The 27,104-nt window shown below is 40.3% G+C and overlaps 2 protein-coding genes across 6 annotated transcripts in view; one reads left to right on the top strand and one right to left on the bottom strand.

The window, feature by feature from the left end:
• Positions 1–293: 293 nt before the first annotated feature.
• camsap1a (calmodulin regulated spectrin-associated protein 1a) lies at positions 294–11,922 on the top strand. Of its 4 annotated transcripts, XM_017307844.1 has the most exons (18): positions 294–599; positions 1,217–1,378; positions 1,471–1,551; positions 2,170–2,202; positions 3,128–3,269; positions 4,031–4,170; positions 4,822–4,918; positions 5,076–5,202; positions 5,605–5,687; positions 6,117–6,201; positions 6,335–8,552; positions 9,254–9,390; positions 9,507–9,715; positions 9,856–9,918; positions 10,231–10,318; positions 10,413–10,534; positions 11,034–11,152; positions 11,260–11,922. In XM_017307844.1, exons 1-18 carry the CDS (start codon positions 309–311, stop codon positions 11,548–11,550), a joined length of 4,488 nt encoding a protein of 1,495 aa, XP_017163333.1. In that variant the 5' UTR covers positions 294–308; the 3' UTR covers positions 11,551–11,922. The 4 variants fall into 4 exon arrangements, with proteins under 4 accessions (XP_017163333.1, XP_017163334.1, XP_017163335.1 ...); XM_017307845.1 differs by lacking the exon at positions 2,170–2,202; XM_017307846.1 differs by lacking the exon at positions 9,856–9,918.
• Positions 11,923–13,814: 1,892 nt separating this feature from the next.
• The window catches only part of kcnt1a (potassium sodium-activated channel subfamily T member 1a), a 37,923-nt gene continuing 24,633 nt past the window's right edge, over positions 13,815–27,104 (bottom strand). For both annotated transcript variants that reach the window (XM_008423690.2, XM_008423691.2), the window contains 17 exons: positions 26,936–27,044; positions 25,961–26,069; positions 24,856–25,005; positions 24,178–24,407; positions 23,833–24,049; positions 22,676–22,781; positions 22,365–22,537; positions 20,428–20,499; positions 20,177–20,311; positions 19,872–19,983; positions 19,685–19,786; positions 19,337–19,420; positions 17,200–17,328; positions 16,815–17,109; positions 16,657–16,719; positions 16,493–16,577; positions 13,815–15,646 (listed from right to left, as the gene is read on the bottom strand). In XM_008423690.2, coding sequence (XP_008421912.1) covers positions 15,529–15,646; positions 16,493–16,577; positions 16,657–16,719; positions 16,815–17,109; positions 17,200–17,328; positions 19,337–19,420; positions 19,685–19,786; positions 19,872–19,983; positions 20,177–20,311; positions 20,428–20,499; positions 22,365–22,537; positions 22,676–22,781; positions 23,833–24,049; positions 24,178–24,407; positions 24,856–25,005; positions 25,961–26,069; positions 26,936–27,044 — 2,289 coding nt within the window. In that variant the 3' untranslated portion in view covers positions 13,815–15,528. The remainder of the gene's footprint in view (positions 15,647–16,492; positions 16,578–16,656; positions 16,720–16,814; positions 17,110–17,199; positions 17,329–19,336; positions 19,421–19,684; positions 19,787–19,871; positions 19,984–20,176; positions 20,312–20,427; positions 20,500–22,364; positions 22,538–22,675; positions 22,782–23,832; positions 24,050–24,177; positions 24,408–24,855; positions 25,006–25,960; positions 26,070–26,935; positions 27,045–27,104) is intronic.

Raw genomic sequence — 27,104 nt, 5'->3', positions numbered from 1 at the left:
CAAGTCAGAGGCATATAAAAATAACTTCCACCACGTCTGTGACCTCAAGCAGGAAAACATCACCTCTAAATCCGTTAACTCATTGACTTAAAGCCTCTGGTTCACAGCATGCCTAGCTGACATGTTGTTCAGTTTGTCCTAGGATTGTGTTTTTTTTCCCCCTTCAGACAGTCTAATACCTCGATAGTCTGTGCACTGAAAGCTTTGTGGTTATGTAACATGAGCAACTAGTAAACACGTGTCAAGAAAAAAAAAAAGTTGCATGATTGATGGTGATAAGGGAGGCAGTAAAAACACGAGAAATTCAAATGTCACGTCATTGCGACTGTTTTCCAGATCACATCCCTTCAGATCTTCGAGACCCATTCTATACCGACCAGTATGAGCAGGAGCACATCAAGCCCCCCCTCATCCACCTACTGCTGTCTGGAGAGCTCTACAGCCGTGTGTGCGGGCTCATCCTTCCCACTGAACAGGCCGCCTACCTCCAAAGCCACCAGTCTGTCATCCAGGCCCTGTCCAGAAAAGGGATCTATGTCCTGGAGATCAACGGCACACCAGTGTCTGACATGGACCTCAGCTCGTCTCCCATTAAAATGGTCAGTGCCTCCTTCTGAAAGCTGCAACAACGAAAAGCTGTGACAGCTACAACAAACCTAAGAAAATGGCCTGACGTGTCTGAATTAGATTATGAGCATTTTAGAATTCGTTTTATAACCCTAACTTGTCCAGACATGTTTTAATCCATGACTGAGAGAAGTCCAGCACTAAAGTAGGAGGCCTGGGGAGAAACTGAATGTTAAAATGTCTCAATTGGCTTTTAGCTGCTTTCATTATACAAATACAAGCTTAGAATGTTGCAGTAAATAATTTAATATCTAACGTGACAGTTTTGTCGGATTTAGAGTCTGCGCAAGAATATTTATGAGGCACAATGTGCAACAAGCTCATTTAATGGGAATCCTTTCCACGGAGATGCTAGTTTTATCTCCAGTTGTGAAAACACATAATCATCTAAAGCTGGTTGAGAAACAAACCCTGAGAATAATGTTTGCTCAGTAAATGGATGTGTTTGTCCTCTAATAGAGGAACTTAAGAGTCTGAGGCAGCCATTAGAAGTTGAAACAAATGGAAATTCTGTTATTCCTTGTCATTCTACTTCATATTCTCAATAATCATAGAGTAAAACTAATTCCAAATCTCTTTCTTTTCCCAGAGTGCCCACATCCACCTCATTGATGCTCTGATGATGGCCCACACAGTGAAAATGATCAGCATAGAGAAGGTGGTGTCGTGTGTCAAACGCTTTTCAAACATCAGTGCCTCCAAAGAGCTTCCTTACGACCTGGAAGAGGCTATGATCCTTTGGATTAACAAGGTTTTAATCACTCAGATCTGTTCTGATTTTATTTTTGAGTGCTTTAAATTATATCAATTTACACAGTTTTTTTCTTTTCTTTTTTACATTAGATTACCACAAAAATGAGGGAACTGACAGAAAAAGAGTGTAAAGTGAAGCAGCACTTTCTGGAGTCACCGAGCCACCACAAGGTACACGATTCTCTGTGCTTCCATCTCACTGAAGCGCTTAAAAGGCTTGGTGTGTATTTAAATGTAGCTATGCTTGTTGACTACAATGGTCTTGTTGACCTTGTGAACTGTCATTGCCGGTTTGTGGACACTTGTGTCAGTGTGTGATCCCCCTGTTGTTTCTTTATTCTGTTTTTCTTGTGTGTTTCTTTATGACAAAATCCCACATGCCACACTTAGCCATTTTCTATAAAATACTTTCAGCTAACTTGCAGGCACATACAAGTGAAGCTGAATTTGAGATTAGCTGCTGGTGATAATTGCCAGAAACACGTGAAATCTGTCATAAACTTGAACTATTACAGAGTTTTGAACTGCAGAAATTAATTAAGTTATGCATTGTTTTTCTAGTTTGTTGAGAATTGATGCAATATTTGTTGTTAATTGTGCTTAAAAATGACATTGTTTGTGATATGTTTCAGTCTAACTCTTTTCCATATCCATTCCTATCAGACCTATCTCCTGTCTAGCAGGAGGTAATTCTGATTCGGTGTCCCTGTATCTGACCTTTTACTTGTCTGCTGCTCTCCCCGTTTGTGTCTCATTAACCTTCCTCCCTGTGTCCCTCTCGGAAACTAGTCTCCCTCCAAATGGTACTGGAAGCTTGTACCTGTGAGTGTAAACGTTTGCTATCCTCGTGTTTGTATGTGTGTCAGAGTTGAATGCAGTTGTGTACGTATGTTTCACACTTGGACACATGCTAGGAAAGTTACGTTAAAATAAACTTTGAAGAGAGTTAAGAAGAAGAAGAAAACGTAATGAATGAAACGCCTCATCATAGAAACACCGTAGTATGCACAGGGAGAAATACCTAGTGCCACCTAGTGGCAAAACAGGAAACAACCAACGTATGAAACTGCTTTCCCTGTTGGTTAGCTTTCATTTTGAAACTCTGTAGCTATTCCTTCTACAGTCATCTGTCTCCTGTTAAAATATTCTCACAGAGAGGAACTTCAGTTCACTTTAAGCACATCGATACTGTCAAGCAGCATGCATAAAGCACAGTTTCAGATGACTCCACATGTCCGCTCACTGCATGTTTCATTCCATTGTTAATGTCCACCAAATTATTTCTGTCTTCCCTCACCAGCCTGATTTATGGCATGCTCTGGCCCATTGTTTATTGGAGCCTGTGGAGTTCTCTCGTGTGGTAACGTACTCATCACTGACCCCTTTGTGTTTCACTTTAACCTTAAATGTCTCTCCCTTTTGTCTCCATTAACCCTAAATGTTGTTTTCAGCAATTCGTCGTTATAACTTAATACTGCTGATGTCATGCCAGCTCCTATAGGCGAAGGCAGACACTAAAATGACAGATACACAAGGCAGCTGATTTGATACAATGTAATTATGCCATAAAGTAGGCAGAACCACTTTCGGACATCTGCTGCACGGTATGCATGTTAAAGTGAGGCAGAGGAGTATTCACAAAGTCAGGCGTATTGTGTCTGTGTGTGACAAGTGTGTATGTGGTTTTCTGTTTGATCAAATAAGCTCGTGTTCATTTTGTAAACGTGGATGCTGTCCTGCTCCGTAGGTGCGGTACCGCAGAGATCATCTTTCAGGTCGCACTCTTCAGCACTTCCCCTTGGTGGAAGACATACTGAAGGATGTGAGCGACGGCACAGCCCTGCTTGCTGTGATCCACTTCTATTGCCCAGAAGTCGTTAAACTCGAAGGTTAGAGAGGTTGTTTTATTTTTATTATTATTTTTTTAATAGTTTTTCTTTTCTTGATTAGACACAAGATTTAAAATCTTCCCTTAAGAATAAAGTAGATCCATCAATCAGATTTTTTGCTGATGTTCTGCTGACACTGATTAGAGGTTATTACAATTTATCTTTTAAACCTATCACATATATATTTTTTGTTATTTTAGTTCTTTTGATATGAGTAGTGATAAACTAATTTGTTTATTAGCAGAGGCGTCATCACGCCATGTGAGATAAGAGTCGCTGTAAAATATGCCATCATTAATTTAAAATAAAAATGAAATGATTAAGAGTTGATAGGAAATCAGACACAGAAGTGCAAGAGCTTTGTGTTGTAGAACACCTAATAAACATCCATTATGCTCGTACAGAACAGTTTCCTTATAAATATCTTAGTAATTTTTTTTCTCTTCCTCTACTTTGATCTTATAGTTCATTTATAGCTAATATCTTCCCTCAGTAGCAAATTTCACACCCACACACTAGCAATAATGAACACAAGGAAATTAACTGAATATGCTAAGAGCTATTGAACACAAAGCATAAGAAATTTTTCAAAATCCAAACACAAAAGAAAACCCTAGCCCAAAAAAACTCAGGATGATGAATCCCACAGCATATAACATAAGGGCATCTTCCAAAATGCTAATGTCTGAAATAAAAAAAGAAACGCTGTCTTAAAAAACTAGGCCATTTGATATTAACAATTATTGTTGTGTTGGGTGCAGATATCTGCTTGAAGGACGTTCCCTCCATAGCAGACAGCATGTACAACATCCAGCTGCTGAAGGAGTTTTCTAATGAGTATTTGAACGAGTGCTTCTTCCTGAACACGGAGGATCTGCTCTACTCGCCACCTGTGTTGAAGGTAAATAGAAAAGGTTTCTTTGGTTTTGGGCTGCACTGACACACAGATGTTGGCACTGCTGAGTCCTAACTGAGTCCTTCCAGTTTATAGTTTCTATGTTTTCCATAGAAAACTGTGGACTCATTAGATTGACTGGCCACTTTACATTAGCTTTAGGTTTGTGTATGTGCACATTGTTGTATGTGCTGTGCATCTCTGTGTTGCACTTTGACAGATTGACAAAAACACAGGATATTTCCCACTTTTAATTCCTTGACTTCTGGGAATAGCTGCCTCCCTCTCTATGGTCTCATAGAAAATGGATGGATGCAGTCATTTTCAGCTATGTAATGTAATAAGGATGCAAATCGTAGATGTAGTGATAGAAATATTTAGTTTTCAGATATAAAATATGTCTACTTAAGACTTTGCTGCTCTCCCTATAAACTGTTTATCACCATAGAACATGCTTCGCAGTTATTTTTTGCTTATTACAATGTCCACAGATCCACTGATCTGATATTGATGAAAGTCTTGAGTAATGAGCACAAGTTTGGTTTGTCTCTGTCTTCAACAAAAAATGAACAGCTTCATTTAAAGATAGAGACTGTGAGACTCCTAGCCATGTGTATCTCTTAACATTAGTCACGTTGTATGTTTTTTGTCACTCAGAACAATGTTATGGTCTTCATTGCTGAGCTTTTCTGGTGGTTTGAGAATATGAAGCCTGACTTTGTACGTCCCAGAGACCTTCAGGATGTCAAAGATGGTAAAATATTTTTTTTACATAATACATTTACTTGAGCTTATGTAGCTAAATTAATTTAGATTAAAGCAAGACGAAGCATTCTCTTTTATTTTTGTTATTAATTCTGACTGCTGTTTGTGGTTTCTTGTTTCTTTTTCCCTTGTGTGTTACTTTTTAGTGAGAGCACTGCTGCAGCCCAAGAATTCTCGGTCCTACGTACCCGTCTCAAATGTCACTAAACGAAGCTTCATGCCCTCATCAAACACAGTGGACATCTTGACCACAACCTCCACAAAGGACCAAAGGTATTAAGCCAAAAATGCTTAAATCAAAAATATTTTTTAGCATCATTTTGTGGATTTTTTTGAGATTCTGTGGAATTTCTACTAGAACCAGTCCATTTGGATGTTTACGTGTTCTTGTCTAAATTGTGATGTCTTTAATTTATTGCTAAAAAATAGGCTTTCAAATTTGTACTGTATACATAATATACATATTCAGTAGTGCTTTTTATAGGCACACTACATAACTAAGCAACTTTACTACTATCCAGGACATTAATACAATGATAAATACAACTCTACCAAAAGTCTGTTTGTAAGCAGATGTTGCATTAGTAGGATTATGGCTACAGAAATGTGTTTAAGACAACTTGTATTTTAAATAATTTTAATCTAATACTGATTTTCTCTGTTTTTCTTTCTCAGCGCCACATCAACCTCTAGTCCATCTCATTCATTACTGCCACTGAGACAGAGACAACAAAACGTGGTTGAGAAGAGCACTTCAGGTAGTACAAATCGTATTGGTGCACATATTCTAATAATTGTAGACTCTTGGGAACAAGTACTGTATCTTTCCTACAATTGTCCGCTACTTAGCATTGATCCTTCTCATACAACCCTGTTGAAGTATATAAAAGTTTTTGGTTGCAAGGTGATAAACTCGTAAAAAATTCTGGTGGTCATAATATTTCATGGAGGAACTGCATCTTGGTTTTGCTCCTGAGTGAGAATAAAAACGGGTCGTGAGAACCCGATAGTCTTCAACGTGTCTTTCTTCTGTTCGTTTGTATTTACTGCTAACTAGTTATTACTTGTATGAAAAGTGGTGTGAGTTTGTTTGAAGATCCCAGACTTTAAATTTAAAATGATTTGCTATAGATTTTGCAGATTTGTCAAATAATTCCTTGAATACGATTGATATTTGCTCCTCTCAGACTTGAGGAAAAGGCCAGACTCAATGGCACGAACAGATGGACAACGCCAGGACTCAATAGTGGCGTGGCCAGAAAGAAGGACAAGGTGAGGTTATGATTACTTCTGTTTACATCTGATAAAAGCAGTTCTCCGTTTGTGGCAGCAGTAGAGGTGGGTGTACAAATTCAATTGTTCGACAGTTGCCTGTAAAACTCATGGTGTCCCTCTTCTCTGTTAGACCTGTGTCACAACCAGTGCCGTATGCTGTGCATTTTGCCAAGGAGGACAATGCAGACAGCCTTAGCCTCGTTCGCACCATAAGCAAGGACAGCCTGGCCTCAAACATTATGAGCATAACCCCAAAACACATGCTGGGGTCCAGTCTGCCTCAGCACCGACTCAGTGGCCAAAGTTTGCTCAGTCACATGCGCATAGAAGACGAAGAGGAAGAAATCGAGGAGGAGGAACTGGTTTCTGTTATTCACCCATCTGCTTTTCCTCGACACCGAATCGGCAGCGACATGGAGCAGGATGAGCTGGAAGCGCAGAAACTAACATCGTCCGCCAGGGCTTCCGATGTTTTCCGTCACGATGCGAGCCCCTTTGCTCTCGACCGTCAGACAGACGGCTACTATCTGGAGCCTTTGATGCCAACTATCCCTAAGCCAGCCAAGGAGAAGGGTATATCACTGAACAAGCAGGAGGAAAGTGGGGAGAGTCGCAGCAGGGCGGTGGCTGCCAAAACAAGAACTGAAAATATCCCTTTCTCCTCAAAAAAGAAACACTGTGTGGTTGATTCAGTTCTCAGTTCTTCCAGACCCCATACTGACGGGCCAGTTGGTAGCTCAGAGCATCCAGGCTTTTTTCTTCACCTGGCTGCCGAACCAGAGAAGACTCCACACACCACAGAGGCAGGGCATGACTCTGATTCAGATATTGCAGACCTCGAGGAAGATGATGAGGACGATCAGACAGAGCTGGAGAAGACGCTGAGGGGGAATCGTTTAGTCGAGGGCTACATAGCTGGATTTGGAGACGGAGAAATTGAATCAGCAAAGCTTCGAGAAGACTTGAAGGTAAGCGAGCATGAGGATAAGGAAGACGCAAGCGGACGTTCAAGTCCTTGTCCCAGCACTGTGTCGTGGGCAAGCAGCTGCAGTGCTTCGGGCAGCGCAGGGATCAAGATGACCAGCTTTGCAGAGAGAAAGCTGCTTAAACTTGGCCTTCGTGATGGATGCTCAAGTACGAGCAGCTCCCAAAAGACTACGCCGGATGGTTCTGAGGTTCCCCCTCAGTGGCAGGCGAAGGAGACTAGCACCATGATAGGGAAGAATGTAACGGCTGGTCCGGTTGTGCCTTCGCAGCTGCTACAGCTTCACATGCAGCTGGAAGAACAGAGGCGTGCAATAGAATATCAGAAGAAGAAGATGGAAGCCCTGAATGCTAAGCAGAGACTGAAGCTTGGAAAAGCTGCATTTTTGAACATTGTTAAAATGGGTGGAGGGAAGAGCGACACACTTCCTTTACCTGTGAGACACTCCCTTGACTCTTCTGGATCAACAGCTGCAGAGAGGAGGAAAGCAAAGACCCAAGCTTGTAAAGACGATTCCTGTCTCGATTCCCTGAAAAGTCAAACAGATGGGTGGACAATGACCAGAGACAACAGCTGGAACACCCTTACCCAGGATAATAGCGCTGAACCGGATTTCAACGAATGTTCAAACTCAATAGACCTGCTCAATCAAGCCATAAGCTCCATCCAGCAACAGATGCTGCAGCTTTCCCTTCAGCAAGATTTTCTAATGAAGCAAAGTGTTGCCTCACCACCAGACCATGCACAAACAGAGAAAAGCACAGACTCTGGGATAGACCCCAACACACCCCAAACAGCATCCTCTACCTCAGACTCAAGATCCTTTGCAGTTCACTTCGTAGATATTGGCGGCAGCAGTTTGGTGCCTTTTCGCCGTCCCCCCAAACTCAGCTCCAGCCAGCGCAGCAAAGCGGCAGAACGCAAACAAAATAAAGCAAATAACAAGTCTGTCCTAACCAAGTCCACTGACCCAATCCCAGGTAGTGACACTTCTTCGAGAGGACGTAACGATGGAGAACTGGAGACAGCTGAAGTTCAGAGGGTTCAGAGGAACTCTACCTTCAGAGTCCATGAAAGCAACGGGGACAGAGATGTGCAGTTGTCAGACAAACTGAAATCGCAAGACCCGGCAGTTGTTACCAAGACGTCTGAATCTGCATCACAGGATGCACGGCAAGAGGAGGAACAAGCCACCAACTGCAGCAAACAGAACGTCGACATCGATGAGAGCGGCAGGGTCAAGAGTCAGCTGATCGAGGTCGACCTGTCAGAGCTCAAGGATCCAGTGGAGGACGGCGGTGCAGATATCACAGACGGCACAGCAGAAGGAGAGCAGAAAGGAGGGCTGGGCTTCTTCTTTAAGGTAAATCCAAAAGGTTGTTGCTTTTGCGGGTCTGGAGCAATGACATGTAAAGAGCCTCGTCTTCACAGACGAGTAAAAAGACTATAGTAAAAATAGTCTTTTTACTATTTGTTCATTTGTAACTACAAACAAGCATTAGGATTATTGTGGTAAACCATCACATGTAATGCATGTGATGTAGAAAGAATAGGAAACGAGGTTTTCATAAATAAACTTTGAATGAGTTGTGTGCATTTATATTTAGTTACCATGAGTTAGTACTGGGTAGAGGCGTACTTAATTATAAGTGTTTTGGAGCATGCCTGCACATCTAGAGAGAGGAGACTTAATTGTTCTTTGCATTCTTAATTTAGGCCATGGCCTTTGACTAGGCCAACAGATATAGATGATTTTATGCTGAAAATAAATTACACGAAGCAAATGCCTTATTAACTCACATCTGAAGTCTGTTAGTTGCACTAAATTTTAAGTACAGTGGATATATAGACAGAAGGGCACTGAATACAAATGCACATCACACTTTTACAATTTTTATACTTAAACAATTGCTAAAACTGTGTCATTTTCCTTCCACTTCCAGAGCTATTTTATATTGTTCTATCACATGAATCATTGGTCTTTGTAACATGATAAAATGGGGAAAGGGTCAAGGGAAAAAAGATAACTTCTCAAGGCACAGCGCTGTATTTCAAATTTTTCAGGATGATGAGAAGGCAGAGGATGAAATGGCAAAACGCCGTGCTGCCTTCCTCCTCAAACAGCAGCGCAAAGCTGAGGAGGCGAGACTCCGGAAACAGCAGCAAGAAGCAGAGAGCGAGATCAAACGTGACGAGGCACGGTACGTTCTGGCCCAGACTCATGCACAAAAAAAATAACGTAGCTTGCACTTGGATTGTTTTCACGAAAAAATTTAAATAAAATAGGAAGCCTTAACTGTTGCGATGTTTATTCAAGGCGTAAGGCGGAGGAGGACCGCATTCGTAAGGAGGAGGAGAAGGCCCGTCGAGAGCTTATTAAACAGGAGTATCTGCGGCGGAAGCAGGAAGCTCTCATGGAAGAGCAGGGTCTGGTCAAGCCTCGCACCAAGACCAAACCCCGCGGAAACAGACCCAAATCAATGCACCGCGGATATTCCAGCAGCCTCCCCAAAGGATCCACCACACGTAAGACCATCGTGGGGCTTACAGCATGTTCTGTGTTGTCTTGATTTGTTTAGATGTTTGTTTAATTATGACTTGGTTGGCTTTAGTGTCCTGTGTGCTTGCTGTGTCCCCCTGTAAATGTGTGCATGTGTGTCACGCAGGTGATTCTCTGAAGGTGTCTATGTTAATGAAAAACCGGAGGTCAGGAGCAGCCAGCAGGGGAGGTGAATGTCTCTAACCTGCTCTGCATCATGTCCAACAAGCACGTACAGCTTATTAAGCAAAAATGGACAAAACAAAAAACCACACTATTTAAACTATATGTTCATATATGTATATATGCTATATGTGCTCATTGTTCTTTGTTTGATGTCTATGTTTTGTCGATACTTTTTAATGAATAATATTTGGTGCATCTTATCTGCTGTATCAAAGTGACTACTTGTTCTAACTGTTCCTTAGTTTAGGATCAGAATGGGGCCAATCAAATGTGAACTGTAAAATACACTGATGCTACCTTCTCTCCCTCTTTTTAGCTGACTTAAGCTTCAGTCATCGTGGATCAACACTTTCCCTCGCAACGGATGCAGACAGCGTCATCTCTGGCGGGGCAGACTCAAACAGGTGAGAACTTGTGCTTGAAAATTCACTGATCAGATTGTGAACCTTGCGTATCCTTGTGCTTATCCGATTGACTTGTGTTTAACATGTCAACAAGGGCTGCATCTGTGTGCTCTGTGGATTCGTTCCCCATGTTGAGCAGAGCTTCCAGCAGGAACATGGATCGGGACTGGGAGAACGGCTCCATAGCCTCATCCGTCACTTCAGTGGAGTACAACGGTGAGCAGAAATCCAGAAGGATTATACGGACAAGTAAAAGAAAAGACGCATGAGATTCCTGGAAAGTAATTATTAATTACCAGTGATTCTACTAGCGAGAGATTTGGTTGCTATGAGCACCATCCAATATCCCTCTTACATGTTGATTGGACATTAGGTGGTACATAAGGTCACAGTGAATGAAAGATTTAAATGTACTCTCAGTGAAGCTTTTTGTCCCAATGATGATGAGTTGATGGAACAAAATGAGAAAGAAGAGCAATTTTCAAAAACTACAAAAATAATTACGCGTGTCGTAATCTGACTTTAAGATTTTTACTTAGCAATTTGCCAAATTAGCACAGCTAGCATTACAAAAACAGCAGTCACTGTTTCTCAATATTTTGGTCCCAGTTTATCAGCTACAGACACAAAAGTTTACATTGAAATCAAATGTCTGAGGACATTTAGAAGCACAAACTTTTAAAAAATATATAAAATAACATTTTGTTTCTTAAAGGTCCTAAACTCTTCAAGGAGCCCAGCTCAAAATCCAATAAGCCAATCATCATCAATGCCATCGCCCACTGCTGCCTGGCTGGAAAAGTTAACGAGGTCCAGAAAAATATCACCCTTGAGGTCAGTGAAATCTCCTGGAATCAGTCCAAGCTGCACACCTAAAACTTTTGCAATCTTCATGCATTTCGTTGCGTTCCCAGACTGAAACTCTTGTTTGTGTTTCCCAGGAGTTGGAAAAGTGTGAATCCAACCACCTGTTCATCCTCTTCCGCGATGGCGGGTGTCAGTTCCGCGCCATTTACACATACTCACCAGACACCGAGGTGATTGTCAAGTACATGGGCATCGGCCCGCGCGTCATCACTCAAAAGATGATCGACAAGCTGTACAAGTACAACTCAGACCGCAAGCAGTTCACCGTGATCCCCGCCAAGACCGTGTCCGTTAGCGTGGACGCTCTGACCATGCACAATCAACTGTGGCAGATCAAGAGACCAGGGAGCGCTCGCAGAAAATGAGTGGGACTTGCACACTTTACTGTCTGTGTTTAATAAGCTACCGTTGGGCAGGACCCAAACATCTTGGAGAAGACTGACGAGATTAGAGAGAGAGAGAGAGAGCTAGATGGTCTGTGGCAGTGTGAGTACCAACTCACTCTACTCGCTGTTTTCATTTTATTACCTGGTTCTTATGCATGTCACACACTTCGATAATTTAATTTCATCATAACACAAAGTCACCAAGTCTTATCCCGCTGAATCTCCAAACATGCCACCGACACAAAGTGCAGCTTACGGCAGGCTGTGATGGACCCAGGCAAGTCGTCAAAGTTTGCTGGCTCAGCTTTGCATTAAAAAAAAGCAAAATAAAAAAATCTACTGAGAATCCGCGAGACTGCATCTGCTTTTATAAAGAAGGAACTTTGAAGGTACTTTGAGTGTATGTACGGGATAAATGGTGGTCCAGTTTAGTGTGTTTGCAGGTGTGAATGATTGGTGGGATAGGGTTCATCGTTCTGATCATTATGCTTTAAATCTTAACTATTAATTTATTTCTTTTTATTTTAATTTTGGACCTGTTTTCTGTTGTCAAACGAGAACAGAACTGGGAATATTGGTTCCACAGTAAGGGAAACATTCTACTATTCATCCTACACATGAAGTATTTTTTGGGCTTCATTAAGCTATGCCATTTGTGTGTGACAATTCATTAACTAAATAATCCATTAATCAAAACAACTAAGTTATGTCACTAAGCTGTTTGCTGCTCATATGTTGTTATTACATGTTATTACATGGCACAGCCATTACCTGCTAATAACCAGTTGTCAGTATTGGTATACTGTTTGGAAAAAAACCTGCACTATACTTGATATATTTGTTTGCTGCATTTTGTACATTTTTGAACAGTATTTTCTGTACATTTATGTACAAGTTCTGTTTACTAAAAAAAAAAAAAAAAGAAACCTAGGCACTATTTTAAAGTTTATTACGTTAAAGAGATATGTCTGATTTTAGTTATATATTTTGTGTTTATTTATTTTGAGGATCTATAATAAAGTGCAACTGGGTACATTTTTCTTGCTAAAATTGGACCAGATTGTATCAGTTCCTTATAAAAACAGAAAAATGTGTGTCTATTCTTTGATACAGATCTCTCGGTCTGAGTCTAGTAATACCTATTCAATCTTAATTACATGTAATAGTAGTAATGGTTGTGTTTGTGAGGGATATATCTCTTCGATAATGTACAAGTGACACAATCAAAACAGCAGAAAGAAGGGAGAAGTCAAATCACAGTGAAGAACATAAAGTGCCTTGACAAACTATTCATAACCCTTTAAGTATGCCCCTGTGCCGTCATAATACATCCATTATGTAAGACCAACATACAGTAGTGCATAATATGAGGTGGAAGGAATTTTTTTTTTCTTTTACAAATAAAAATCAGAAACAAATTGTTGAGCATTTTTATTTAGCCACACTGAGTCGATACGTTTTTCTGCAATGACCTTTCTGAGTCTTATGAGCCTTACATATCTGTAGACTGAAATTGCTGGTCATCCTTATATATTTGTTTCAAACAGATGGGAAGAATTTTCATTTTTTAATGTCTGCCCAAGCCTCAGGTCCTTTGGCAGGTTGTCTAAGATTAACCTATGTTGGTATTGGCCTGATGATGGCGCCACTGTATATCAAGGGGATGATATTTTCAGGGTGCCATGTGTTGCTCCGTTTCTTCTGCATCCAGCACTTTTGCTGAGAACTTATTAATTTGACCAAAGCACCTTCTGCCACATGTTTTGCTCCTGCTTGTATGAAACCGCAAACAAAGCATCATGTAGTTTTTATCCAACAATTTCTTTCTTCTTGCTGCTCTTTCATAAAACCAGAATTTTAGAACTCGTTTCCTCAAGTGTCCATTTTAGATAAAAGTTGAAGTGATGTTTAAGCAATTTCCATTAAATAAAGAGAATCCCTGAAGGGCAAAATGACTAATCACTAAACCTAACTGTAGTTCACAGTTTATCTATGCAAATCTCAAAAGTAAATAAGTATATGTGAACCTGAAATGTAAAGAATTCAAGAATTAAGGCAGATGTTACCTTTAAAAACGATGCTTGCATGCAGACATGTCTGTGTAATAACATAATTGTATTTATAGGAAATTTTACTTTTTATATTAACGTCACCAAACGCCGTTCACAAATCATTTATAATAGTGTTCATGTCTTGATTGGGTCCAAAAATTACATTGAAAGAAAGGAACACACAACTCAAAGTGATTTTATGTATTTTAGAGCACTTTAATGTGCACATAAAACTGCGATCAAGTACAAATATAGTAAACACTGAAATTGGTACAAAGTCAGACCTAAACACAAAAAGTCAGAAGAGGTACACACAGTGCTCAACAGTCAAAAATTAATAAGCAATGCCTTCATAGAGCAACATGACGTTCTCTGATTCCTGATGTGGTACAAATAGGCATGGACCGGTATGAGATTCTCACTGTATGCTAATCTGTGTCACTGATATGACTAAAACAATATAACATGCACGTTGTTATAGATAAATTAATGTTGTAAGTCATATATATAAATTTTATATATGTACAAAGGCATCAGGAAAGTGATAGGTTAGGTTAATGAAAGTTTTTAAGTGCTAATGGTGCTGAATAGTACACCTTTTTACTACTTTTTACCTTTTTCTCCCCAGTTTTGCTCAACAATTTGAAATTAGGTGGCTAATCAGTCAGCCTAGCTGCTCAGGTAACCAGCTGCTTAACATGCCATTTATGTAGGACTTCTAGGTGGATTTTTCTCTCTTGAAAGGCGGGGAGGAAAAGTTGGAAGCTTCATTCAGCTAGCTGACAAGCATTGCATTGCAGAGACAGACGGACGACCTCAGCGTCTTGCCACAATTGATAAACCATGTGCTCTGTTGTCTACCATCAAATCTGGAAGGATAAAATTATTAGTTTCTGACTGTTGTGGCAGAATTAAAACAATTCTGCAAAGAAGAGTGGGATGAAATCCCTCAGCAGCGACGGAAAGAACTCATTGCAAGCTGTAAAAAAAGTTTGATATCACTTTTCTTTTGATATTTTTCACATTTGACTTGGATAGCTTTTTTAAATAAATTAAATCTTAACTTAAAATAACTTTTCCGCACCACAGACTCCATACATCTGGAGTCTCCATACAAATCTCTAGTTTTTCTGGCACTATAGGAACTGTAACTTTCTAAACCTTTGGCATACTTTGACACCAACAACCAGTCCAGACCTAAGCATAGCCAAAAAAATTCAAACAAACCTGTATGGTAGGATGCTGAATATTAACAACCAGTTTATAGAGCTGAATTGAGTAATTTTGCACATGAACCACTGACTTAGATCTTAGTGGCACTAATGAATACCTCGAGGATTTATCTATAAAATATGAGTCTGAAAGCTTTAATGCACACATTTAGCTTAAGTCACTTGGGGCTTTTTGATTGTAGCTGCATGATTTTAGCAGAGTTGTAAACGTTCAGATGTGTGAAACCTGAAAAGTTAATCATCCGTCTGTTGTACTCCTTGTTTCCAACAACGGAAAAGAGACTTAAAAAGTGGAATAAAGCCTCTAACTTCATTACCAAATATATAAAAACCAGATTTAAGTTGAATTAACTTAGAAGTGTTAGGTTAAAGTGAAGATACAAATCCAAGAAGTTCATTTTAATTCTAACCAAACACAACAGCAAATAGGAAAAGCCTCCGTGAAATCCCTGCATATTCAAAGAGCTGAAAAGAGAGCGATGCAGTATTCATATGTACAGCATTTGCAGCAAGATGATGAAAATGGCAAACATGATATCCAATGTGATCAGACAGGCAGTAGGCACTCACATTATACATTTGTGGGCTTCAGCACTCAGGGAGCTAAATCCCAACTGACAGGGATTTAGCTCTGTCAGTTGGCAGCGCTGGTCCAGTTAAAGGCCAGCGCTGCGTCAGAGCGGGGTGTCCTCTTTGGTGTCTATGCTGGACTTGTGTCTTTCTTTCAGGCTACTGCTGTGGACAGGAGGCACCTCAGGAACATGAGCCAGAGGGTCAGAACGAATCAAGTATCTGTGAGGGAACAAAGATGTCAGTGCTAAAAACATTTCCCTCAGGTGCTTTAATCTCATAATCGCTACTGAAAAAGCACAGAGAGCTGAAAATCTCTGTTGAAATCCACAAATTATTTACTTGATTTGGTGTTAAAACAATGTTTTCTGGTATAATTAAATATGCTGTTCTGACAATGATGTTAAATATTACAATAATGCTTACAAGGCACAAAAAAGTTGATAGCTGAGAGTGGATTTATTGTTACAACTTATTTCTGTGAACTCGCTTGCATTCATAATTACACCATATAAAGGAACAAAGCCTAATCTGTCAATCTATAAAACATTAATTCAATGACATGCATAGGTTAAATGGTGCACAATATGCACAAGCTTTATTCTTTGTTGCTGTAATAATTACTACTGGCAGGTTTCTTGCTTCTTTGGTTCCTACATGTGGTTTTATTTTTACACATTTTACACAAGACACTAACCCTCCCGACCCCACTAAGGGACAAGGGTGTACAGAAAATGGATGAATGGATGAACACAAGACACTAGGAGGAGCCAAAGGAACACATTTTTACTGTATATTCACTACCCTGCTGTGTATTCATACCAGTCCTTGCAAAAATAATAATACGAGTTGAACCTTTTTTACATTCTGCCATGTTGCAACCACAAATCAGTGGATTTTTTATTTATTTTGTGTGATAAATCAACACAATGTGGTGCGTGATTGAGAAGTGGAAAAAAAAGACATGAGTTTCACATTTTTACATAAATAAAATTTTAAAAAAGTTCATGAGGAGATGGTAAGCTAAACAGAAAATGGTCACGTGGATCATGAAGTCGTTTTACTTACACAATGTCGTTGATCTCCAGCCTGGTATCATGTGAAGGGTTAATGAGGACGTAGGACAAAGTGTTCTGGTTTTCATTCTGTTCATCTGAAACAAACGAACACAGTTGGTCTAAAACCTGGCCAACGCTCTTAACTGTACCTAAAATAACTTTAAAATGTTTTACCTTGTAGGTATCCCAAGTTGACTCTGTTCATGACATCACTGGCTGTCAGATTCGTCAGATCATCTTCATTTTAGGGATAGGGAGCAGACATGATTCAAATCAAGTAACTTGTTACATTTACAGCAATGTTGTCAGAGAGAGGGGGTGTCCATAGTTACCGTAGCCTGAGGTGGGGAGGCCCAGATGCCTCATGCGGTTCCGGACCAGCTCGGACAGCTCTTCCCTCTCGGAGCGTCTGTAGAGGTTGAGACGCTGCTGGGCTATGCGCTGGGCGTGGTCTTTACTCGAGTCCCGGCTTCCCCCCTGCCACCTCACGCTCTTCTTACTGAGACGCCGCGCCCACTGCATGCTCTTCTTCCTCAGCAGGGGGTGATCCGACTGCTCGTTGGTGCGAGGCTCTTCCCCTCTGTCTTTTGTGTCTTCGCAGTCGTCAACGCTCATGGACACCTGGGACTTAATCATGACGGAAGTGTTTGTGTTTTTCTTTTGATCCCAGTCTGTGATTATATGTTGGCATTAATGCATTAATGTTCACAATCTCACCTCTGAAGTGGTGAAAACGTGAGACTCTGTGCGATAGATACCGATGGGAATTTCAGCACTGGAGGAGCAAAGTTTTTGGAACAGTCTCCCGTAGGTGCCGATCCATAGATCTTCCTCTTTTATCTTCATCTAAATAAGAGAAAAGGACGTCGGTTTGAAAAGATGTTTGGTCAATTGAACCATTTTCTCTTCCACAAAGACTTCCTCAAAATTATTATTATTAAAAGTTCGATGACCTTGACCCGATCACAAAATTCTGTTTGTTAAAATTTTATATGTACACATTATAAGATAATAATGCTACACAAAGTGTTGCATATGTGTGAAGTAAAAGAAAAAGGAACAGATGGATTAAATATTATCCAAATGTGAAGGAATGTATGGAAGAGGTTCAAGAAGAAGAAAGCCATTGAGGAAAGAAAACTAAAAGTCCCATTTATAGTTTGCCACAAGCCTGTGAGGAACACAGGAAAGACGAACGCACCACACAGAGCAACCGTAAAAGAAAACTTTCCAGGGAGAAAACGGTAAGTCGTTTCACTTTTTAGCAGCATCAAGTTCATGTGCTCAAATCAGAAGCTGTAGTAATATTTCAAAATTGAGATTCACAAACACGTTCCACCCAATTTGACTCAGCTTGAACTATTCTGCAAAGAAAATCTGGCAGCTTCTCCTGACATGAAAAACTGAAAGAAAAAAAATACAACACAATTCCTGTATGTGTAATGGCAGCAGAGGGTCATTCCACAAGTATGAATTAGAGATGTGCCGATTGATTGGCCACCGATCATAATCAGCAGATTTCCATAAAAAAGTGTATGATCGGTGTTCGCCGATTATGGTCTCTTGTTGCCGATCACACAAACCGATCACCTGCATCTCATTTCGCAGCCTGCCTGTGCAGCTGGTCTCCTCTATCCTTCACTCTGCGCAAACGTGCAGCAACAAATCCTAAGCGATGAGGAACTATAACGCACTGAGTGAATGGGGAAGTTTGCGTGTTCCGGCGGAAAATTGAAGCACATCAAAATGCATCAACACGACGAAGCTAATACGACATAAAAACAATGCCATACTTGACGGAGTTTGGCTACATTGAGGCTCACTGCAGTAAAAAAGACATATGGAGGATCAGATAGCAGGTAAAGCAGCGCACAGCTACAAACACTCACCTGGATTAGCATGACGGTCAGAAAGCTAAACAAATAACCCGCAAAATTATTTAAGTCTTCGAGCTGCAAGACGCTGGTTCTGCTCTCGCTGTTGAACCGCTGCTACGCACTGTAGCAGTAATATTTAGTAATATTTATAATATTATATTATAATATTTCACAGACGGAGCACCGCTTCTGCTCCACCTGGTAGTGACTCTCACACCGAACCTCTGCTTAAAGCTGTAGCATCTAACTTAAAAAAATAAATTTTACATGCGTATTAAAACTTTCGCTGTCCTAACATGAGACAGATAACCTCTAAAAAAATAATCGATCTCCTCCCTGCTCTGCATAATTACTCCGCTCAGTCAGAAACAGCCAATCAGAACTAGCAGTAATCAGCTAGCCGCCATGCTAACAGGAAGTTTTCATTCAGTAACTCTGGATTGTTTAATGGATTCTGTTTTTGCCTTTGAATGTTACGTTTTGTACTTGAATTTCTTGGCAATGTTGAGAAGTTTTATTTTGACTCTTTGCATTATTTAGCCTCTTCAGAGCCTTCGTATGTTTTCAGTCTGTTAAAGATAGTATTACTGATAGCAGTATCTACAATTTGCATGACGTCTGTTATGTTTTTTTCTTGGAAAAAGTTATTAAAAACAAGTTTTTGTCTAAATTAAGGTGAATTCATGGTTCCTTTTTCCATATAATGTAACCGGTCATGCTTATGATTAAAAAAAATTATAATTATGTGATCGGTATCGGTGATCGGCCCTCATGGGTAATCGGAATCTGCAGGAAAAAACCTGATCGGCACATCTCTGGTATGAACTAATGATTGCTAATTACAAATACAAGCCACCCTTTCCAGACTTTTATTTCTAAGAAAATAGAAAAAAAAAAAAAGACGGATTATTTTTCCTTCCGTTTTTCTATTATGCCCAACTTTGTGCTCTACTTTCTTCATTGTACATGTGACTCACAGCACAGAGGAATCCTGATCCAGGGGTGGTGTCCAGTCCCAAGAGCAGTCTAGCAATAAGAATCATGTAGTCCTTTACGAAAGACTGAAAAAGTAGCAGATGTAAAACACTTCAAATCACTTTACAACCTTGATTACATCTAACAAAATAAAAAGCATACGGACAAAGAAGAAAGAAAGAGAACGAGCGATGCTTTAGTGACTGAGCACAAGAGGGCAGCTCTGCCTTCTGAAGCCAGCGCTGTGTAAGAGAAGCGACTGTTTCTCTGCTTATGTGAGACACGCTCACATACCTGATGCTGAATAAAGTCACCTGAGGCTGCGGGGCTTGCTGTGGATGCCTACCAACCTGATAGAGAAGGGTGTCCAACATGCTGATGCTGAACACTCTGCCTGCAGCGAAGGGCAGGCGGAACATGAAGGCCAAGTTGGAGCCTTTGTCTCTCTCTTTCTGTGCAACACGAAATGGTCAGAAAGTCATTTACCCATAATTCACCATGCGGTTCCCCACTCTGGTTCCCCGGGTTTCGACTGACCTTCTCCAGCTTGGACAGAGCCAGCGAATAGCAGTCCTTCGCTCTAAACTGCATGAACCTCATGTTGGATGGATGTGTGAGCTCAGTGATAATACTGACACTTGGAAACAACCTACATTGTTTTTTGACAAGTGGAGAAAATTGGGCAAACCCCCCCCCGCCCCCAAAAAAAAACAAGTTAAGTGGACAAGATCAATCTTCCAAGCAGAGAAATTCAAATTCAAAAATCCTTTATTGATCCCAAAAGGAAATTAACTGTCATAAAGTTATTAATTTAACAGAGTCAACTAAAATGTTTAATTTACCTGAACATTGTTTGTACATTGACAATAGTTTTGGCATCTGCCATGTAGTCTTCCTCTGCGCTCATCGTACTCTCTTTATCAACCACAACTAAGTTATCAGCATAGATGATACCACACTGGAGCAGACTGTCCAGACTGCAACACACACAAAAAGATCACGTGACAACAAAACATATGAAAAAGTAGGTATGTTCTTTAAATAATTTAAAACATTTTTAATAAAAAACCCAAAGATCATGCGATGGCCTTACTTGTCTATCGACCCACCCATGTAGTACACCATTGGGAAACAACAAATGGCCTCCAGGAAGTGATTATCAGGACTGCGGGAAGAAAAATCCTGATGAAACTCAACGCTGTTTTGTTTGCTCTTGACATTTTTCAAACAAAAGAGAAAGGTTTGAGTTTGGTAAACAATCAGTGAAACATTTAGTATGTTAATAAGTCAGAAAAAGCCTCGGAGAAGACAATAAAGCAATTTCTCACAAAAGGATTTGTCCTTTGTTTCTTCTGTTTGTCCTTGCTGCTGATCTGTGCAATTTGTGTCTCCAGCAGTCATTTGTTTTGTTTTCAGCTTTTAGAAAGAAAATATTACCAAATCTGCTGCAGTAAAATGCAAAACTCAGCTTGTTATTGGCAATATACTGTCTATTTTGTGCATGAACTGCAAAGCTCTTTGGTTATGGACTTTGTGTATGATTGCATTTTCAAAAGAACTTTTGAAAAAAAGAGTTGTGTGCTTAAATTACATTTTGTCCATCGAATCAAATCAGTTTTTATTTTTGTAGTGCCAAATGACATTAATTTGAAAAGAGGTTTGGTATTATTTAAAAAAGCACTAATCTATCTATTAACATTTTAACAATTTGTTAATGGACTTTATCAATGCATTCATGCGCAACCGGCTCTTTGAGGACATTCCCGATTTCGATGTGACCCAAAATGAAAAAGAGTTTGACATTCGTGGCTTAAGGGGTTTGGATTTGTTCAATGACTGGACCGCAGCCAAAATAGGTACTGAATTAAATAAATGCAATTTAAAGTTACAGGCGAATACCCAACAGTAGCTAATACTTTAAAAATGCAGGCAAAACATTGGCGAAGTAATGAGCAACATTTTTCAGAAATCCTTTGGCAAGATTAACTTAGATTTTTCTAATTCCAGTGGACTAACTTGCCATTAACTTTAAAGCAAGATATAGGAGCTTGTTTTGAGTTAATAACTCATTAATATTGATTTTAAAAAAGTACTGGGTTGATTTGATTTCCAGACTTTTAAACTGATAACAAGGGAAAAATATCTTGGTGTAAGTGAAATAAACTGTCAAGGGAACTTGTACTTTTTATTATCGCGAATCAAGGAATTATTGACATAATATGATATGCACCAAGTGAATCTATCTTTTCAAAGCTGCTTCAGAAATGAGTCTATTTCTGAAGCGATCATTTCCAACAGCCTGCAACAGACTCTTGGGAGCCTCTGTGGAGTAGTTATCTCATTGGTCAGAGTGTCTTCAGGCAGAGGGACGAGTCCATCTGGTGCCGAACGCACTCAGAGATTCAGACACTTTATTAGTGTCTGCCTCCCTCCACCTCCTTTGACATTGCATTACTTTTTGCATGTTCCCAATCCTGCTGACACAAGACCCAAGGCTGTTGTAAGTGATTGAATTCCAAATGCGTGGGTGTTTGCATTTGTGTGTGCAACGCTGATGGAGAGACGGGGGGTTGGACGGGTGGACGGGAAGGGTGGCACCGAAACCAGCAGCACGCGGGGAGCATTTATTGTTATGTGTGTGCACTTCTAAGAGAGTTCTTTCAGCCGGCATGTGGGGGATGAAAAGGCGACACATCAGGGCTCTTGATGGAAGTTAGAGCTCTCAAAAGAAATCATTTTCTCCCCTTGTGGCAATATATAACACCCAAGTTCAAGGCAAGTTTCCATGGTTACTGTCTGGAGGTACGGGGGATTTTTTACTTTTCTTTGTCACTAAAAACACAGAGTAACACCAGTAATCTAACATCAGAATTAACAATGGAGTCCCACCTCCACAGCCTTGCCCTAAGTGCTTGCTGACGCGCGTCTTTCAGCGGTCATAATCTTTCCCAGCGTGACACGGAGGAAGTCTGAGTGAAGCGAAAAAGCGGAGGAACAATGTGCCGCGGTACACGCATGTTAAGAACTCACGGGTTATCCAGCAGCAAGACAATGGGGTTCAGCTCTTTCTTGGGTCTGTAATAAGCTCTCAGAGGCACTATGAAGTTATAGAGACCGTTCCCCGCCGTCTCAGCCGACACAATGATGAGCTTGTTCTTGAAGCCGTAAGCCTTTGCGTCCTCAAAGCTGTTGTGCATGCAGCCCTGCAAAAGGAGCGGAGCACATAGCGGCATTTTAGGTATGCTTTTTATGATGTGAAGGACAGAGAGAGGGAGACGAGAGGGAATGATTGAGGCAGCCTGTAATTGAGTGACTAAGTTGAAGGAAAAGCGACTGCCCACCTGGTCTAGTCGTAGGCAGCAAAATTGTGCTTTTTCAGCCAACAGATGGCATAAGGTGGGCGAGCTCCCAATGTACGGCGAGTTGGGAGGATAACCTTTGACATACCTGAAAACAGATCCAGAAGGAATGAATGATGCACTTTGTCAATTAAAAAATATGCTGTAATGTACTTCATTACAGCATATTGTAATAAAGTACAATATGGACAATACAAGAACAGCTGTAATAGGCTCCAGGAGACAGAGGAGGGCAGAGTTTCACCTGCTAACAGAACAACAAACCCTACAGCCAAAGCAGCGATTAAACATCTTGAACCAAAACCTGTTAGTCTATAAGAATAACCCAGATAAACTCTAGATCCAATCGATAATTTGTGTCAAGACTTGAAAATTACAGCTCAAGCACTTTCAATCTAGTCTGACTGAGCTATGTTGTAAAGTCTAGATGTACAAAGGTGGCAGAGGCGCGCCACAAAAGACTTGTGGTTGTAACTATGGCAAAACTGATGCAATAACATACTGAAAATAAAATCAGAAAAAATAAAAAAATAAATAAATCCTGCCACACTTTACAGACTTTTATTTGTAAGATGTTTTAAAATTGTATCACTTCACTTCTAAAAAAGTGTTACCTATTTTTGACCAGAAAAGTACTTAAGCTGCCAGTAAAATGTAACAAAAGGGCAACTAAAAAAGTTTTTGTTGTTGCAGACAAACGACAGGAAGTTGCTTGCCTGCAACAATGTCATGCTGCAGATAAAAATCAGATGAACTAAAGTATCTTTCAGAACTTGTAACTGTCTAAATTTCTGCTATAAGCTGCTGTCTCATAATGTAAATCTAAATGTTTCATAATAATTTCAGTCTAAGGAAAATATTGCAAAGCAGAAAAAGTACTAATTCCAACTTGAAACAAAAACTTAAAGTACACAGTGTGTCCTAGCAAAACATTTTTTGGTCTGAACCCTTAAATTCATCCAGTTCGCCCTTTTGATACAAAAAGTGTATTTGAAAAAAAAAATTAAAAACTAAACTAGAAGAGCTCTTTAACAATTTCTATTTTCGTTTCTACATCAAATTAAAGCTTTTTTCGTAAATCTGTTGTTGTTCATTATATGTAAGGTTTGGGAGTCATTGGGAAAAAACGAAATCCTTACTCAGTGAACGAGCTTCCCTTCTCATCTGTAAAAACAGTGTCGTCTTCTGACTGATCGCTCAGGAGGTCACACGGCAGGATCGCGGCAGAGTCGGCGATTTCTTGGACCGGTGCGATACTGGGTCGGCGGCTGCCTGTCCCGTTCACGGTGGGCGGGACCAGTTTGCCCCCTGAAATATTGGGTGGACTTGTATTCTGAAGATCTATGGCGACAGTTCCTGCAAACACAAGCATTCTGCCTCACACCTCACTGCATGGATTACCTTCACCTATCCACTTTAACTTGGACATGTTAAAGTAAAACATGTTTTACTTTAACGCCCTAAAACATGCAAGTCTCTCTCACCCATGCTTGCAATGATGCTGTGCACAGGAAGCTGTGAGGGCCCGTCGTAGATTCCTCCAGCAGGACGGCCCTTCCTCTCCTCCTGGTTGAAGATGAAGGCGGAGTTCTCCTCTTTGGTGATGTTGATGTAGTAGCAAGTGTCTGTGGCAGCCATGATGTGGTGTGGACCAGGGTTCAGCAGGATGCTCTTGTTCTCCTCCCTTTTTATCCCGATGAGACACACGCCGTACCTTGGAGACCACAAATCCACCGTTTGTGAAGAAGAGAATGGATTTATTACAACAACGCCTGCAAGGCATTGGAAATATATGGCAACAAGTGAGCGAAAGCAGGATGACGACCTAGACTGGTTGCAAAATCAGCCTGAAGGAAAGTGATGCTCGGGGCATCTGCTAAGAAGTCTTGGTTCACATCACCCTGGTGAATAAAAGCTTGACTACATAGATACTGACAAGTTTTCATGCCTACAATATTCCTTGATCTTCCTGCTGGCAGATTTAGATTTCCTATCAGAGAAAACCGCTCCTCATTTTCAGCCACTAAGTCTCAGTCTAATTAGTTGTCCCTGTCATGTTCCATGAGAGTAAAATAAAGAAACACTTAACCCAAACAAAATCTGCAAAAACCTCAACTTGCCAGCCTCCTGAGGGGGACATTTTAGCTTACACGTCAACTCACTTTTTGTGAGCATGAAAGGAGGCGTACGTGAAACTTTTGCCATTGTACTCTCCAAAGAACTTGCTGTCGCACAGTCGGATGTGGTAGACCTCGTTGCCGGAGCAACATCCGTACATCCTCTGCCATTGCTCCGGAGACTGCTGTCCTTCTCTGCAATTGATTCAGAGAAAATACGGTTAGGTCCATAAGCCAAACATCTTCTCCATCTAAAACACTGACAGTGAAGACATGGTTTAAACCCCTGTGATAAAAAGAAAAGATCAACAGCAAAAAAGCATGTCTTTATTGAAGCAGTTTGGTTGATCTATCTTTGTCAGTCAGCTCATTTGCCTTTAATGATTTGCCTTTTTTTAACTCAACCACATATAATAACAACGAGGCTAAAAGTGGTGGGTCAAACTTAAGGTGGCTTTTAAACTGAGTTTCCTTCCCTGACTTCATCCGTCCTATTGTAGAAACCAGAATTACATACCGAACTAAGAATACTCAGATTGATCCACCAGCCAATTATTTGAGCAGACTGTGATTTTCTTTTTAAATCGACATCAGCCACACATGAGTGTGCACTGAAACATCTGGGAAGGACAGTGTTTTCAAACTTGAAACTATCCACCAATGTCAAATTTTAACTCGGAAATGTTATCTTTAGGGTTAGGGTTAGGAGTTAGGTTAAGGGCTTTCTGTTTTTGCTGTGGAGGTGAGTATCTTGTTTCTGCTGTACATGCGTATGTCTGTAGAGACTCACTGCATCAGCCAGCGACACTTCTGCTGTAAGTCTACATGCTGTGAAAAATCATTTGCCACTGCAGAGCTTTTCAAACTGCCTTACAAAGAGCTCTTGGCAAAAAAATAAAAAAAATATCCAACAAAGAACAGAAAAGAAAAAGAAACAGCAATATAGCGTGCTGCTGTTCTCTCTTGTGCTGAATTTTTTTTCATGTCCTGCTGTGTTGTAAAGCACCCAGGATTTTTCTTCTATGCTCTGGCTTTTCCTTGGCTCCTTGGAGCTTTTATCAAACATCAGCAGAGGTGAACATGCCAAGAAGTTGAATTTTTCAGTCATACGGGGGAGGAGAAATAAAACGGCTTATCGGAGATGACCTACCGTCCGCGGGAGGTGTGAACTAGGAGCGTGACCAAGGTGGAAGTGGCAGGACACACACAGTTGAGAGCCAACATGGCGTACTTGAATTCCTCCTCACACACAACTTGATCTAGAATTGGATGACATGTTGCAGGTGTGTAACAACGATAAACTAACATGGCTGTGGAATGAAAGATGTACAGTGGTATGCAAAAATATTCATGTCCTTTTAACTTTTCCACACACTAATTAGGATTAGAGTAATGCTCACTTTTGTGAGACAATGACTGACATAATCTGACACATCAATTATGACCAATTATTTCTGACTTTTAAAAATATAAATTTCTTTACATATAAGGACTGATGTGAAAGTTTTTCGGCTTATGCACTCTTGAGAGTTGAATTGTCAAAGGAAGTCCTGAACTCTTGTCAACGCATCTTCCAGATGCGTTGACAGCTGTTTCTATGTGAAACAGCTGTCAACGTCATTGCCTTCAACAATGACATTTAATGCAAATGAAACTGCAGCTCTTTGAGTCATACCGTTTCCTGATTTGACGTAATTCACTTTGCGTCCTTGCAAGTAATAAACCTTTATTAGACGCGCAATTCTCAGACTGATTAGTCTGTTGAATAAGGTCAGTTTTTCTAATGGTAAATATAAAATTACCACATCGCAAAGTTAAATTAGGAGGGTTGAATTCAAACATGGACTGTCAAAGCTATTAAGGTGACCTCTGAGTTCTTAGCTGAACAGATTGTAGTTGGGGTCATCAAAGTAATGGGATTGAGTTCAAATACATGCCTATCTTTTGAGATTTTTATTTGTAAAGTGTAATTTTTTTTTACTTCCAGTTTCAGTTTACAAGCTGAAAAAAGGGGCATGATAACTTTTCCAAGGGACTGCACATTAATATGTACTTTTAAGAGTCTAATTTTTAGCTTTTTATACACAAGTGATGGTCAGAAAGTTAAAAAAAAAAAAAGTCTCACCTGCAAATTTGACATGAAACTTATTTTCAGGTTTGAGTATCTGGACATAAAGAGGGCAGTTTGGAGCAAAGTCTTTCACAGCCCAAGCTCTCAGGATGGTCTGGTGGTCCTAAAAGAAAAAGAAATTTTTTTTTACAAGAATGTTTTTAGGAAATATAACGTTCAAATA

This window comes from Poecilia reticulata, linkage group LG12 (assembly GCF_000633615.1).
Source record: "Poecilia reticulata strain Guanapo linkage group LG12, Guppy_female_1.0+MT, whole genome shotgun sequence".
Classification (NCBI taxonomy): domain Eukaryota; kingdom Metazoa; phylum Chordata; class Actinopteri; order Cyprinodontiformes; family Poeciliidae; genus Poecilia; species Poecilia reticulata.
This window is presented reverse-complemented; position numbering and strand designations above follow the sequence as displayed.